The sequence below is a fragment of the Natrix helvetica genome (genome assembly GCF_964273705.1).
Source record: "Natrix helvetica genome assembly, chromosome: 1".
Lineage (NCBI taxonomy): Eukaryota > Metazoa > Chordata > Lepidosauria > Squamata > Natricidae > Natrix > Natrix helvetica.
The window spans coordinates 354111176-354127722 of record NC_138548.1 but is presented as its reverse complement, the minus strand read 5'-3'; the positions used below and the strand labels follow the sequence as shown (position 1 = coordinate 354127722).

The 16547-nt window shown below is 49.6% G+C and overlaps 1 protein-coding gene across 1 annotated transcript; it reads left to right on the top strand.

Moving 5' to 3' along the window:
* Window positions 1–901: 901 nt before the first annotated feature.
* On the top strand, window positions 902–16547 carry LOC309385215 (zinc finger protein 2-like; the record flags this gene model as incomplete). The annotated part of the gene is made up of 5 exons (XM_081939427.1): window positions 902–1140; window positions 4617–4701; window positions 4801–4930; window positions 6646–6759; window positions 15838–16547. The coding sequence occupies exons 2-5, from the start codon at window positions 4627–4629 to the stop codon at window positions 16545–16547; spliced, it is 1029 nt and encodes a 342-aa protein (XP_081795553.1). The 5' UTR covers window positions 902–1140; window positions 4617–4626.

Here is a 16547-nt window from a genome sequence, read left to right as displayed (position 1 = left end):
GACAGACAGAGCCCTCAACTTACAATCATTTGTTTAGTGACCAAAGAAATGACTTATGGCCATTTTTCACACTTACAACCATTGCAGCATCCCCATGGTCATGTGATGGGCACTTGTAAACTGGCATTATTTAATTAAGGTGGCAGAGTCCCAGGGTCATGTGACCATATTTGTGATTTTTTTTTTTTCTGACAAGCAAAGTCAACGGGGAAGCCAGATTCCCGTGTGGTAACAACTGCAGCGATTCACTGTGGCAGGAGAGGTCGTAAAAAATGGGGCAAAACTCACTTAATAACTGTCTTACTTTTAAGCACGGAAATGTTGAGCTCAGTTGCGGTGGTGCTTTTGAGGACCACCCGGATGGAGCCTCTGGCTTCCTTCTTCCTAGCCTCCTCTGATCAGAGTCGCTCCCGTGATCCCCGACCACTATGCCTGCTTGCCAACCCCAGTGCGCACCTTCCACCTGGCTCCGCTGGAAAGGGAAGGGCGCCAGGTTGGAGATCGTAAGCCAGCCACCGGCCCGGGGACTCAGCTGGCTAGCACCCTCCAGACCCGGCAGCTCAGCCACAACTCCCACCATCCCCGATCGGCCAGCTGGTTGGGGATGCTGGGCTTGGAGATCCCTCCCTCCCTTCCTCTCTACTTTGGAGCGCGCGTAAAGGGCTCTCCCGTGCGCCCCCCCGGTTGCTTCTTCCTCTCGGCAAGCCGGCGCGGCCAGCAGATGGCTCCGGTTACTCGGCTGGCCGAGGCCCTCCCGAACGAAGCTCCTCTTTTCCGCCTCTTTTCCTTCTCCCTCGCTCCCCCGCTCGGCGACCTCAGAGGGGCTGGTCTTCCTCGAGGCCGAGGCTGCGAGATCCGGTCCGCGGCGTCTATGGAGCCGAAGAGTGCGCGCCTTGGATGGAGGCTTTGGTGGTGGGTCTGAACGAGACGACCGAGCAGCGCCGGGGTGGCGGGTGGGAGGTTCAATTGCGATCCCCCTCCAGCCTCTGTTCTTCGAATTGGAGCAGGGGGCTGGACTAGAAGACCTCTGAGGTTCCCTCCAGCTCTGAGATCTTATGATTCTTCCCTGCCATCCACCCAGCCGAGGCATCCTCCATCCTTTTGAGGGGAGCAGAAAAGAGGCGTGGGAGCTGACAAAAGGTAACAGACGGCTTTGCTTTTGTTGCATGCACCTCTCTTTCCCACCTGCCTTTTCCAAGGAAAGAATGGATTTTAACAATAAAATAAAATAAACAAAAGCAAGTTAGATGGTTAAGGCATCCTATCCTTCCTCCCAGGGGAGAGTTCTGGATGTCGGTAGCCACCACACTATAAAAAAGAGGTTTAGACTCTAGAAAAAGTGCAGAGAAGAGCAACCAGGATGATTAGGAGACTGGAGTCTAAAACATACGAAGAATGGTTGCAGGAACTGGGCATGGCTAGTCTAGTGAAGAGAAGGACCAGGGGAGACATGATAGCAGTCTTCCAATATTTGAGGAGCTGCCACAGAAAGGAGGGGGGTCAAGCTGTTTTCCAAAGCACCTGAAGGCCAGACAAGGAATAATGGATGGAAACTGATCAAGGAGAGATTCAACCTAGAAACAAGGAGGAACTTTCTGACAGTAAGAACAATCAACCAATGGAACAGAAGTTGCCTTCGGAATTTGTGGGGGTTTCCTCACCTGAGACTTTCAAGAAGAGGTTGGACTGCCATTTGTCAGAAATGGTGTAGGGTCTCCTGCTTGAGCCAGGGGTTGGACTAGATGATCTATGAGGTCCCTTCCAACTCTGTTAATCTGCTAAATCTGAGCTACATTGTCTGGGGAATTCTGGGAGTTCACACAACTTAAATTGCTGAGATGGGAGAAAAGCTGCCTTAGATGCCCTTGGGGCTCATCTTATACAGGTAGTCCCCGACCTACAGCAGTTCATTGAGTGACTGTTCGAAGTTAAAACAGCACTGGAAAAAAAAGTGACTTACGACCATTTTTTCACACTTACGACCATGGCAGCATCCCTATGGTCATGTGATTAAAATTCAGAGACTCTCCCTTCCTTATACTGCCTTTGCCGGATTCCTCATATCTCAGATATTCAACCACACGTTTTAGTAATGAACTGTCCATACTTCATAGTAGAATTGGAAAGGTTTCTTGCTCAGTGACTTAAGACACTGAGCTTGTTGATCAGAAAGGTCGGCAGTTTGGCGGTTCGAATCCCTAGTACATGTCTCCTGCGTGAGCAGGGGGTTGGGCTAGATGACCTCCAAGGCCCCTTCAAACTCGATTACTGTTAACTCTGTTAAAAAGCCGCCTGTGTGGAAGAGTTTGGGTTGCTGCCTTTGCATACTAAACAGATAGGGAATAAAAAAATAAGTACACTGAAAGTGAACAATGTACGTAACTCCAGAATTACGTAAAATCTTTTCCTGGATTTGTACAATACAATACAATAGCAGAGTTGGAAGGGACCTTGGAGGTCTTCTAGTCCAACTCCCTGCCTAGGCAGGAAACCCGATACCGTTTCAGACAGATGGCTATCCAACATCTTCTTAAAGACTTCCAGTGTTGGGGCATTCACAACTTCTGGAGGCATTTTCTGTTCCACGGATTAATTGTTCCACTATTTATGCAGCCTCAACTGTGTTGGCTTTTTTGGCAGCTGCTGGACACTGCTGGCTCATATTTAAATGGTTGTCCACTAGAACTCCAAGATCCCTCTCACAGTTACTACTATTGAGCAAGGTACTACCTATACTGTACCTGTGCATTTCGTTTTTGTTGCCTAAATGTAGAATCTAACTCTTTTCATCATTGAATTTCATTTTATTAGATAGTGCCCAATGTTCAAGTTTGTCAAGATCCTTCTGTATCTTAAGCCTATCTTCTGGAGTGTTGGCTATTCCTGCTAGCTTGGTGTCATCTGCAAATTTGATGAGTTCCCCATTTATTCCCGTATCCAAATCATTGATGAAGATATTGAAGAGTACTGGCCCCAAAACAGAGCCTTGGGATACTCCACTGCATACCTCCCTCCATGACTCTGTTTGTCATTCTTGGTTTTTGGGGGCCTGACATCAGGCTGCTTATTCCATAATTCCAGAATAAATGCAGCTTGATAACTTAGCTAGAAACTGCATCTCTAAGGACCAAACACATTAAATTCTCTAAGGGAGACACAATCTGAAGGACAGTTTCTTTCCAGTTACATCAGCCCGCTCCATTAGATCATGCAGAGATGGCATGCAGGGTACTATCGGCAAGGACTTAAACTTGATAGGTTTATCAAAATATGAAAAACAATAGAGACACTACACAATACAATAACTATACAATAATACAATAGCAGAGTTGGAAGGGACCTTGGAGGTCTTCTAGTCCAACCCCCTGCCTAGGCAGGAAACCGTATACCGTTTCAGACAGATGGCTATCCCACATCTTCTTAAAGACTTCCAGTGTTGGGGCATTCACAACTTCTGGAGGCAAGCTGTTCCACTGATTAATTGTTCTAAGTGCCAGGAAATTTGTCCTCAGTTCTAGGTTGCTCCTCTCCTTGATTAGTTTCCACCCATTGCTTCTCGTCTTATTGCTTCAATGCCATTGTAACTTCGAACAGTCACTAAACAAGCTGCGGTAAGTTAAGGACTACCTGAACTTCATTCCAGGGTCCCATTCCGAATTTTGTAAAATGAAGAGAGTTTATCCTGGTTGCTATCTGATTTCCTACATTTTTTCCCCATCAACCTCTCCTTCAGCAGACTTTAATCCTGGTTAAAGTCTTTTCCCCCCCTCCCTGTAACTGCAATAGGAGTCTAAAGGATGGTGGGCTGAAATTTGTCTGAATCAGATCATCTTTATATATGTTGGTGTGTGTTTATATATGTTGGTGTGTTTTTAGCAGCTGCCAAAAAAGCCAACCTAGTTCTAGGCTGCATCAACAGAGGGATAGAATCAAGATCACGTGAAGTGTTAATACCACTTTATAATGCCTTGGTAAGGCCACACTTGGAATACTGCATTCAGTTCTGGTCACCACGATGTAGAAAATATGTAGAGACTCTAGAAAGAGTGCAGAGAAGAGCAACAAAGATGATTAGGGGACTGGAGACTAAATCATATGAAGAACGGTTGCAGGAACTGGGTATGTTTAGCTTAAGAGAAAGAAGGACTAGGGGAGACATGATAGCATTGTTCCAATATCTCAGGGGTTGCCACAAAGAAGAGGGAGTCAAACTATTCTCCAAGGCACCTGAGGGCAGAACAGGAAGCAATGCGTGGAAACTAATTAAGGAGAGAAGTAACCTAGAACTAAGGAGAAATTTCCTGACAGTTAGAACAATTAATCAGTGGAACAGCTTGCCTCCAGAAGTTGTGAATGCCCCAAAACTGGAAGTCTTTAAGAAGAGATTGGATAGCCATTTGTCTGAAATGGTATAGGATTTCCTGCCTAGGCAGGGGGTTGGACTAGAAGAACTCCAAGGTCCCTTCCAACTCTGCTATTGTATTGTATTGTATTGTATTGTATTGTATTGTATTGTATTGTATTGTATTGTGTATCTAATGAAGAGAGCAACTGACTGGTTTTTCAAAGAACAGGACCATGGCACCCCATCTCACCTCCCCTTTTCTCCCTGACAGATTTGGAAAAATGATGTGTGTGTTTGTCTTTGGAACTTTCCCTCCTTCAGGAGGAAGAGAGATGGTGACCACGGAACCTTTTCAGGTAGCAGAGGGATTGGGGGAAACTGAAATACATCGCGCTTAATAAAATGAAGCTCCCAAGGGAAACAATTTTCCCTGATCTTTTCTGTCTTCCTTGCAGGCGCCGCCATTCTCATTTGAAGAGGTAGCTGTGTATTTTACAGAGGTAGAGTGGACACTCCTGGACGCAGAGCAAAGAGACCTGTACTGGGATGTCATGCAAGAAAACTATGAGACTGTGGCTTCACTGGGTAAAAATTCCCTCCCCGCCCCCAGTTTACTTTGTTGTTAGTTGTGAAATTGTGTCCGACCCATCTTGACCCCCATGGACAACGTTCCTCCAGGCCTTCCTGTCCTCTACCATCCTCTGGAGTCCATTTACGCTCGTGCCTTCTGCTTCAGTGACTCCATCCAGCCACCTCATTCTCTGTCTTCTCGTTCTTCTCTTGCCCTCAATCGTTCCCAGCATTGGGCTCTTCTCCAGTGAGTCCTTCCTTCTCCTTTGGTGGCCGAAATATTTGAGTTTCATCTTCAGGATCTGGCCTTCTAAAGAGCAGTCAGGGTTGATATCGTCTAGGACTGGCCGGTTTGATCATCTTGCAGTCCAAGGGCATTCTCCAGCACCATAACTCAAAGGCCTCAATTCTTTGGTGCTAAGCCTTTCTTAAGGTCCAACTTTTACAGCCACACATTGCAACTGGGAAAACCACAGCCTTGAATATACGCACTTTTCTTGGCAGGGTGATGTCTCTGCTTTTTAGTATGCTGTCTAGGTTTGCCATAGCTTTCCTCCCTAGGAGCAAACATCTTTTAATTTTACTTAGTGGGGCGCAAATGAGGGGTATGAAGCAATCACCCTGCCAGCTGTACTTTTATAGGTAGTCTTGATTTAAGTCTCTCACTACTGCTTTATAAAGCCTTAGTAAGGCCACACCTGAAATACTGCATCCAGGTTTGGTCACCACCACATTACAAAAAAGATGTTGAGACATTGGAAAAAGTGCAGAAAAGAGCAATTAAGATGATGAAAGGCTTGGAGAATAAAACATACAAAGAACAGTTGCAAAATTTGGGTTTGGCTAGTTTTTTAGAAATCACTCTCTTTAAATATTCTTACTGTTTGGAATATAGTGTAATGTAACTAATACAATACAATATAACACAATACAACACAATAAAAATCAGAGTTGGAAGGGACCTTGGAGGTCTTCTAGTTCAACCCCTGCTTAGGCAGGAAATCCTACATCACTTCAAACAAATGGATATGCAACATCTCCTTAAAAATGTCCAGTGTTGGACCATTCACAACTTCTGGAAGCAAGCTGTTCCACTGATTAATTGTTCTAACTGTCAGGAAGTTTCTCCTCAGTTCTAAGTTGCTTCTCTCCTTGATTAGTTTCCACCCATTGCTTCTTGTTCTACCCTCAGGTGCCTTGAAGAATAGTTTGACTCCCTCTTCTTTGTGGGAACCCCTGAGATATTGGAACACTGCTATCATGTCTCCCCTAGTCCTTCTTTTCATTCAACTAGACATAGCTAGTTCCTGCAACCGTTCTTCATATGTTTTAGTCTTCAGTCCCCTAATCATCTTTCTAGCTCTTCTCTGCACTCTTTCCAGAGTCTCCACATCTTTTCTACATCGTGGTGACCAGAACTGGATGCAGTATTCCAAGTGTGGCCTTACCAAGGCATTATAAAGTGGTATTAACACTTCATGTGATCTTGATTCTATCCCTCTGTTGATGCAGCCTAGAAATGTGTTGTTTTTTTCGGCAGCTGCTGTACACTGCTGGCTCATATTTAAATGGTTGTCTACTAGGACTCCAAGATCCCTCTCACAGTTACTACTATTGAGTGAAGTACATTCACTGCTGTTGGTGTCAGTTGTGGGCTGTTATGCATTTAACTGATGTCATCATTTTCTCCCTCTTTTGTGTATGCTTGTGTGTTCATGCACACAATGCAGCTGTTGCAATCCCCAAGCCTGAGCTGATCTGTCGTCTGGAACGGGGAGAAGAGCCGTGGGTCCATGCCCAAGCAGCTTCAGAAGAGAAAAAAATCCCCCTCAACCTTTATGAAGGTGAGAGAAAAAGAGTGTGAAACAGAGATGAGCTTTGGGGCTAAATGGCTGTGGTCTAATATTCTGTTGTCCTGATGTTCCACCAATGGCATCTTCGGAGGCCAAGTGAGCTGCTTTGTGGTATTCCGCTTGGCAGCCCATGCACAACTGATCTGAGCTGACTAGGCTCTTTTATATGAAGCTGGCCAGCTGGTCTCTGGTTGGTCCATATCTCAGAAGTCCAAGAAAACTGGTTCCCGATTGATTCCTTGTCTCCAGTTTGATCCATTGTTAAGGGTCTCTTTTGCACCATATGGACATACTAGCTGAATACCCGTGCTTCACGACAAAACTATGTGATTGGGCTATGCAGGAGAAATTTGGTACACAATCCGTTGACTCAGTGGCGGTCGGTGATTGAAAAACTTAAGGGAATATCGTTCCCGCTGCCTTGAGTCCGGAAGCAGTTCCATAGGTGAAAGGAGTAGACATTTTGGTGAGGTACCAGTGTTTAGTACTGTAAGGAGCCCCAGACTGCTCCTGAGTGAACGAGTGGAACGTCCGTCAGTTTGAACTGAGGTAACGGAATGTGAGGCAATTGGCAGTTGGAACAGAATTCTTTTTAGGTGAGGAGGGGGAATAGAACTCCTTAGCGTCAGTGTGTTAATTACCGTATAAGAAATACTAATGATCTGATGATCATATCAAAAAATCCTTTCTTAGCGAGCACCTAGAAACCAAGAGGAACATATGTGCCAAATTTCAAGTTTGTAGGCTTTACAGTTCTGGATATTTTGTGATGAGTGAATGGTATTTGCCTTTTATATATATAGATAGATTGTTTATGTTTATGTGTCTATCGATGGGCAATTTGTCAGAGTGCCAGCCTTTCAGGAATTCATCCATGTGTGTATCCATCAATGCCAACTAGTAGTTAGAAGACATGATGAAAACTCTTTAATTTCACAACATGTGGACAACTTAATCATAGTTTCAAACTGGAAACTGTTGAAATCATGCTAGACCAAACCAAGTCCAAAAACTCTAAACAATTCCTGGAAGATCGCCACTCTGAAAAGTTGGCCATCATAGACAGACAGACATAAACAACATCTACATGCTGTGCAAAAGAGATAATCAATGAACAAAAAAGGAACAAAAACATCAGAACAATAATCAAGAACTAAACACTACCCCAATCAAGGGATCGCAAAACAAGCTAAGAGTAAACAGCCCAAACAAACAAACTCCAAGGCCACCCTCACCAACACGGACAGGGCAAGCTGTCAGAAAATAAACAGAGAGCAAGATTAATCAATGGTGAAAAGAGTAAAGTTCTACATTTAGGCAACAAAAATGGAATGCACAGGTAATGTATAGGTCAGTGATGGCGAACCTATGGAATTTGAATTTGAATTTTATTAAATTTATAGACCGCCCCCTCTCCCCGAAGGGACTCGGGGCGGTGTACAGACAGCAGTTAAAAAAACCAAATACATAATAGAAAATCTTAAATACCCCTTAAAAACAAATTAAATATAAGCTGTACAATAATGATAAAAATTAAAAGCAACCTAAAAAGCCTACCCCCAAAAATTAAAATACAGGCCAGAAAGATTAGAGATTAAAGCTGCGGTTAGGCCAGGCCAGCTAAGTGGAACAGGTGGGTTTTGAGTTTCTTGCGGAAGGAGCGGAGATCGGTGGTTGTTCTGATGTCGGGGGGGAGGTCATTCCAGAGGGTCGGGCCCATCACAGAGAAGGCCCTACTCCTGGGCGCCGCCCGCTGGCATTGCCTAGTGGACGGCACCCGGAGGAGTCCCTCTCTGTGAGAGCGAATCGGTCGCAGGGATGTGTGGGGTAGGATGCGATCCCGCAGATAGCTAGGTTCTGTGCCATGGAGCGCTTTAAAGATGAAAGTCAACACCTTGAAACGCACCCGAAAAGCCACAGGTAGCCAGTGCAGCCCGCGCAGGAGAGGTGTTATATGGGAGTACCTAGTACTTCCCAGGATTGCCCGTGCGGCCGCATTCTGGACCAGCTGCAGTCTTCGGGTGCATCTCAAGGGAAGCCCCAAGTAGAGAGCATTGCAATAGTCCAGTCAGGACGTCACTAGAGCATGGGTGACTGTGTGAAGGGCGTCCCGGTCCAATAGGGGACGCAATTGGCGCACCAGGCGAACCTGGTGGAACGCCCCCCTTGCCACGGCTGTCACATTTATTTATTTATTTATTTATTTATTATTTATTTATTTATTCAATTTATAGGCCGCACCCTCTCCACCAAGGGACTCGAGGCGGCGTACAACTCAATATACAAATAAATAACAAGGAGGAGGTAATCAAAACATTGTACAATTCATAAATAAATAATCATAAGTTAAAAACAACACAATAAAATTTAAAACAATTAAAATACCCAAAAAATCAGTTAGTTTAAATTTAAAATTGTCCAGGGGGGATTAGAAAATGTAGTTGTAATTTAAGCCAGGCCAGCTAGTTGGAACAGGTGGGTCTTGAGTTTTGTGCGGAAGGAGCGGAGATCGGTAGTTGTCCTAATGTCGGGGGGGAGGTCATTCCAGAGGGCTGGGCCCATCACAGAGAAGGCCCTTCCCCTCGGCGCCGTCCTCTGGCATTGCTTAGTGGACGGCACCTGGAGTAGTCCCTCTCTGTGAGAGCGAATTGGTCGCAGGGATGTATGGGGCAGGATACAATCCCGCAAATAACTAGGTCCCGTGCCATGGAGCGCTTTAAAGATGGTGATCAACACCTTGAAACGCACCCGGAAGGCCACAGGAAGCCAGTGCAGCTCGCGCAGGAGAGGTGTCACATGGGAGTACCTCGTACCCATAACTGCCCGTGCGGCCGCGTTGTGGACCAACTGCAGTCTCCGGGTGCATCTCAAGGGAAGCCCCATGTAGAGAGCATTACAGTAATCCAGACGGGACGTCACCAGTGCATGAGTGACTGTGCGAAGGGCATCCCGGTCCAATAGGGGGCGCAATTGGCGCACCAGGCGAACCTGGTGGAACACCCCCCTTGCCACGGCTGCCACATGGTCATCCATAGACAGCCGGGCATCTAGGAGGACGCCCAAATTGTGCGCCCGCTCCACGGGGGCCAGTTGCTCGCCCCCGATGGCCAGCGATGGAATCAGCTGGTTGAACCGGGGGGCCGGTAGCCACAGCCACTCCGTCTTGGAGGGGTTGAGTTTAAGTCTGTTGTCTCCCATCCAGACCCGTATGGCTTCCAAACACTGGGACATCACGTCAACGGCCTCGTTGGGGTGGTTCGGGGTGGAGATGTACAGCTGCGTGTCGTCAGCATACAGATGGTATCCCACCCCAAAACCACGGATGATCTCACCAAGCGGCTTCATATATGTGTTGAACAGGAGGGGCGAGAGGACCGACCCCTGTGGCACCCCACAAGTGAGCTACCTTGGGGTCGACCTCTGCTCCCCTGCCAACACACATTGCGTCCGGACAGAGAGGTAGGAGCAGAACCACCGTAAAATGGTGCCTCTTACCCCCAGCCCCTCCAGCCGGCGCAATAGGATACCATGGTCGATGGTATCGAAAGCCGCTGAGAGGTCTAATAGAACCAGGATAGAGGAACAACCCCTATCCCTGGCTCTCCAGAGATCATCTACCAACGCGACCAAGGCCGTCTCTGTGCTGTGCCCGGGTCGGAAGCCCGACTGGCGCGGGTCTAGATAATCAGTTTCCTCCAGGTGACGTGGGAACTGTATAGCAACCACACTCTCTACAACCTTCGCTAGAAAGGGAAGGTTGGAGACAGGACGATAATTTGCTAGCTCAGTTGGGTCCAGAGAAGGCTTCTTGAGTAAGGGCCTCACCACCGCCTCTTTCAAGACGGCCGGCAAGGATCCCTCTCTCAAGGAAGCGTTGACTAGTCCCAAGAGCCAGCCTCGTGTAACCTCCCAGGATGCCAGTACAAGCCAGGAGGGACATGGGTCCAATAAACATGTGGTGGCTCGCAGTCGCCCACGCAACCTGTCCAAATCATCGGTGGCAACAGAGTCAAACTCCTCCCAGAATGGTCTCTCAAGACTGGCCTCGGACGTCTCCCCTGGATCACTGAAGGAGACCCATTCCCTCCGTATCTGAGCAATTTTATCCTGCAGATATTCTCCAAATTCCTCTGCCCTGCCCTGCAAGGGGGCTTCCCGCGGCCTCTGTGACAGGAGGGAGCGGGTCACCCGAAACAGGGCAGCAGGGCGGTTGTCTGCGGATGCAATGAGAGCGGCACAATATCGACGTTTGGCCACTCTCAATGCCACAAGGTATGTCCTTAAATAGGTTCTTACCTGTGTTCGGTCAGATTCGGAGCGAGAGGATCTCCATCTGTTCTCTAGGCGTCTCTTGTGGCGTTTCATCACCCTCAGCTCCTCGGTAAACCAAGGGGCCAGGGTGGATCTTTGCCACAGGAGAGGCCGCAAAGGCGCAACCCGGTCTAAGGCCCCGGCGGCCGCACTATTCCATGCGGCTACCAGGTCCTCCATCCGGGAACGGGTCAGGTCGACAGGAAGTGGCCCAAGCTCCGTCTGGAACCTATCCAGATCCATCAGGCGCCTGGGGCGGAACCATCTAGGACATTCTGGTTCCATCTCCCCATGGTGGGGAGTAGTGCCAGGGAAGTCAAGCCGGAGAAGTGAGTGATCTGACCATGACAGGGGTGTGATGACTAAGTCCCCTATTCCCAGATCACTCGTCCACTGGCCAGAGACAAAAACAAGATCCAGTGTGTGGCCTCCCTCGTGCGTGGGGCCCTGAATTAATTGAGTCAGGTCCATGGCTGTCATGGAAGCCATGAACTCCCGGACCACCTCGGATGCTTCTCCCATCGACGGCAAGTTGAAATCCCCCATAACTAGCAGTTTGGGGGTCTCAACTGCCATCTCTGCGATCAGCTCGAGGAGTTCGGGCAGGGCCGCTGATGTATAGCGAGGAGCCAAGTATACAATCAGCAGGCCCAACTGTCTGCCTGGGCCCCATCTCACGCCCAGAGACTCACACCCGGATGTCTGTGGCACAGTGAACTCTCTCGGTTCCAGACTCTCCTGTATGATCACCGCTACCCCACCACCCCTACCCTGGGCCCGTGGCTGGTGGAATACACGGTAGCCCGGTGGGCACATTTCCACGAGGGGCAGACCTCCCTCGTGGCCCAACCAGGTCTCCGTTATTCCTGCGAGGTCTGGCTCCCCCTCTGAAATCAGATCTTTTATGAGGGGGGCCTTGTTGACAACAGACCTCGCATTACACAGCATCAGCCTCAGGCCCTGGCTCTGTAGATCCTGACCACCTGTCCCACCTGGACCACATGGTCATCCATCGACAGCCGGGCATCAAGGAGGACGCCCAAATTGCGTGCCCACTCCACAGGGGCCAGTTGTTCGCCCCCGATGGCCAGTGATGGAACCCACTGGTTGAACCAGGGCACCGGTAACCACAGCCACTCCGTCTTGGAGGGGTTGAGCTTGAGTCTGTTACTTCCCATCCAGACCCGTACGGCCTCCAGGCACCGGGACATCACTTCGACTGCATCGTTGGTGTGGTTCAGGGTGGAAATGTACAGCTGAGTATCATCAGCGTACAGATGGTACTCGACCCCAAAACCACGAATGATCTCACCCAGCGGCTTCATATACGTGTTGAACAGGAGGGGTGAGAGGACCGACCCCTGCGGCACTCCACAAGTGAGTGGCCTCAGGGTCGACCTCTGCTCCCCTGTCAGTACACATTGCGTCCGGACAGAGAGGTAGGAGGAGAACCACCGCAAGACGGTGCCCCTCACCCCCAACCCCTCCATACGACGCAATAGGATACCATGGTCGATGGTATCAAAAGCAGCTGAGAGGTCTAATAGAACCAGGATGGAGGAGCAACCCCCATCTCTGGCCCTCCAGAGATCATCCACCAACGCGACCAAGGCTGTCTCCGTGCTGTGACCGGGCCGGAAATCGGACTGGCGCGGGTCTAGATAATCAATTTCCTCCAAGTGGCGTGGGAACTGTTGTGCCACCACACTCTCTACAACCTTCGCCAGAAAGCAAAGGTTGGAGACAGGACGATAGTTAGTTAACATAGCTGGATCCAGGGAAGGCTTCTTGAGTAGGGGCCTCACCACCGCCTCTTTCAAGACGGCCGGCAAGGACCCCTCTCTCAAGGAAGCGTTGACTAACTCCTGGAGCCAGCCTCGTATGACCTCCCAGGATGCCAGTGTAAGCCAGGAGGGACACGGGTCCAGTAAACATGTAGTGGCTCGCAGTCGCCCACGCAACCTGTCCATATCCTTGGCAGTAACAGAGTCAAACTCCTCCCAGAATGGTCCCTCAAGACTCACCTCCGACGTCTCTTCTAGATTACTGAAGGGGACCCACTCGCTACGGATTTGAGGGATTTTGTCCTGCAGATATTCCCCAAATTCCTCTGCTCTACCCTGCAGGGGGGCTTCCCGCGGCCTCTGTGAAAAGAGGGAGCGGGTCACCCGAAACAGGGCGGCAAGGCGGTTATCTGCGGACGCAATAAGAGTGGCACAATATTGACGCTTGGCCGCTCTTAATGCCACAAGGTAGGTCCGTAAATAGGCTCTTACCTGTGTTCGGTCAGATTCGGAGCATGAAGATCTCCATCTGCTCTCTAGGCATCTCTTGTGGCGCTTCATCACCCTTAGCTCCTCGGTAAACCAAGGGGCCTGGGTGGCTCGCTGCCGCAGGAGAGGCCGCAAAGGCGCAACCCGGTCCAAGGCCCCGGCAGCCGCACTGTTCCATGCGGCCACCAGGTCTTCCATCCGGGAGCGGGTCATGGCTACAGGAAGTGGCCCAAGCTCCTCCCGGAACCTATCAGGATCCAGCAGACGCCTGGGGCGGAACCATCTAGGACATTCTGGTTCTGCCTCCCCGCGATGGGGGGTAGCACCTGGGAAGTCGAGCCAGAGAAGTGAGTGATCTGACCATGACAGGGGTGTAATAACTAATTCCCCTATTCCCAGATCACTCTTCCACTGGTCAGAGACAAAAATAAGGTCCAGCGTGTGGCCTCCCTCGTGTGTGGGGCCCTGAATTATTTGGGTCAGGTCCATGGCTGTCATGGAAGCCATGAACTCCCGGGCCGCCTCAGATGATTCCCCTATCGACGGCAGGTTGAAATCCCCCATAACCAGTAGCTTGGGGGTCTCAACCGCCATCTCTGCAATCATCTCGAGGAGCTCTGGCAGGGCCGCTGATGCATAGCGAGGAGCCAAGTATACAATCAGCAAGCCCAACTGTTTCCCTGGACCCCACTTCACGCATAGAGACTCACACCTGGATATCTGTGGCACAGTGAACTCTCTTGGCTCCAGACCCTCCCTTATAATCACAATTGGCACGCGGAGCCATTCGTCAGGGCACGCGAAGTCACTTCTGGTTTGCTCGGAGGACCCTTTTGAGCGCTCCGAAGGCTTCAGGGACCATCCGGATGGTCCTTGAAGCCTTCGGAATGCTTAAAACAACCCTCCGAGCAACCCGGAAGTCACTCCGGTTTGCTCGGAGGGTGGTTTTAAGCGTTCCGAAGGCTTCAGGGAAGCCTCCGGACGGTCCCTGAAGCCTCCGGGGGGGCAGGGGAGGCTCTTTCCACCCTCCCCAGGCTCCTATAAAGCCTCTGGAGCCTGGGGAGGGCGAAAAAAGCATGTAAAAATGGGGGGTCGCGTGTTGTGCCCGCATGCGCACTGGGGGTGTGTGTTGCATTATGGGTGCGGCACGCCCGCACATGACCCTCCCCCGCTCCCCCCACTTGTGGCACGCGAGCCAAAAAAGGTTCGCCATCGCTGGTATAGGTGGTACCTTGCTCAGTAGTAGTAACTGTGAGAGGGATCTTGGAGTCCTAGTGGACAACCATTTAAATATGAGCCAGCAGTGTGCAGCAGCTGCCAAAAAAGCCAACACAGTTCTAGGCTGCATAAACAGAGGTATAGAATCAAAAACATGTGAAGTGTTAATACCACTTTATAATGCCTTGGTAAGGCCACACTTGGAATACTGCATTCAGTTCTGGTCACCACGATGTAAAAAAGATATGGAGACTCTAGAAAGAGTGCAGAGAAGAGCAACAAAGATGATTAGGGGAATGGAGACTAAAACATATGAAGAACGGTTGCAGGAACTAGGTATGTCTAGCTTAAGAGAAAGAAGGACTAGAGGAGACATGATAGCAGTGTTCCAATATCTCAGGGGTTGCCACAAAGAAGAGGGAGTCAAGCTATTCTCCAAGGCACCTGTGGACAGAACAAGAAGCAATGGGTGGAAACTAATCAAGGAGAGAAGCAACTTAGAACTGAGGAGAAACTTCCTGACAGTTAGAACAATTAATCAGTGGAACAGAAGTTGTGAATGCCCCAACACTGGAAGTCTTTAAGAAGATGTTGGATAGACATTTGTCTGAAGTGGTGTAGGGTTTCCTGCCTAGGCAGGGGGTTGGACTAGAAGACCTCCAAGGTCCCTTCCAACTCTACTATTGTATATGTATTGTATATACAAACCGCATTCCTTACTAGCACTGATGATGTTGTCTAGTTTGGGTAATGAAACGTCTGCAAGAAAACAACCAAGCTCAGAGAAAATACCAAGGACCCCTCAGGTCAGACTGTCATTTCTCTTTATCATTTGTTCAGGGATGTCCACAAATGTGTATAGGTGGGGGGGCGGGGGGAACAACCAAGATGGCAGCCAAGGCTATTGATCAAAGGTCTTTTGTAATTGTAATTGTAATTCAGGGATGGTACCAGAGGTGGTATTCTACCGGTTCAGACCAGTTCGCCCGAACCAGTAGCGGAAATCGTGGATGGCCCCGCCCATCCATCCTGGTTCTATGGCATCCCATTTAGGCCCTTTTTTCGCCAAAAGCACATGCACAGAGGTGGTGGAAGGCTGCGCATGGGCGCTCACCTTTGTGAACCAATAGGGAAGGTAAGTGTATACCACCCCTTGATGGTACCCCAAAACTACACACTGTTGAGCCTTATTACTCTAGAGTGGGGAATCAGAGAGAGAACTTTTCCCCCTCTTTGTCCTTTAGCTCATTCCCTTCCTTTTTCTCAGGAAACAACTTTGCTTTGACTTCTCCCACTATGCCAGCAAGCGGGGCGATCATGAGAGAGATCAAGGAAGAGATCACAGAACCTGAAATCTTGGATCCAGAAGATCCCCCGTGGGCTTTGCTGAGGGCACCCCCAGAGAACCCTTCCTTAGCTTCAGAAGCCCGGTGTGGCCTACAGAGACAGTGGGAGCTGCAGGCCGGGCACATCTGGCGGGAGCCCTCCAGGCACATAAGGGCAGCCAATCCCAAGCGCTCCATGTTCCACGTGGGCCGGAAAAAGCTCATGTGTCCGGAATGCGACCGGTGGTTTCACTGCAAATCGGAATTCTTGCTGCACTGGCGGACCCACACGGGGGAGAAGCCTTACGAGTGCCTGGCTTGCGGCAAGCGCTTCATCCAGAGCTCCCACCTAAGTGCCCACCGGCGCATCCACACGGGCGAGAAGCCCTACGAGTGCCCCCGGTGTGGGCGGAGCTTCAACCGGCGCTCCACCCTGACAGAGCACCTGAGGATCCACACCGGGGAGAAGCCCTACAAGTGCCTCCAGTGCGGGGAGAGCTTCCGCTGGAGGCCCTACCTGACCAAGCACCAGAGGGCCCACTTGGGCAATGCGGCCTATAGAGGTCTCAACAACAGAGAGGTCATCTTTGATGTCTCAGCCCGACCTGAGCCTCTGGGAAGACTAACAGGCAAGTCTGGTTTTATTCTTTGA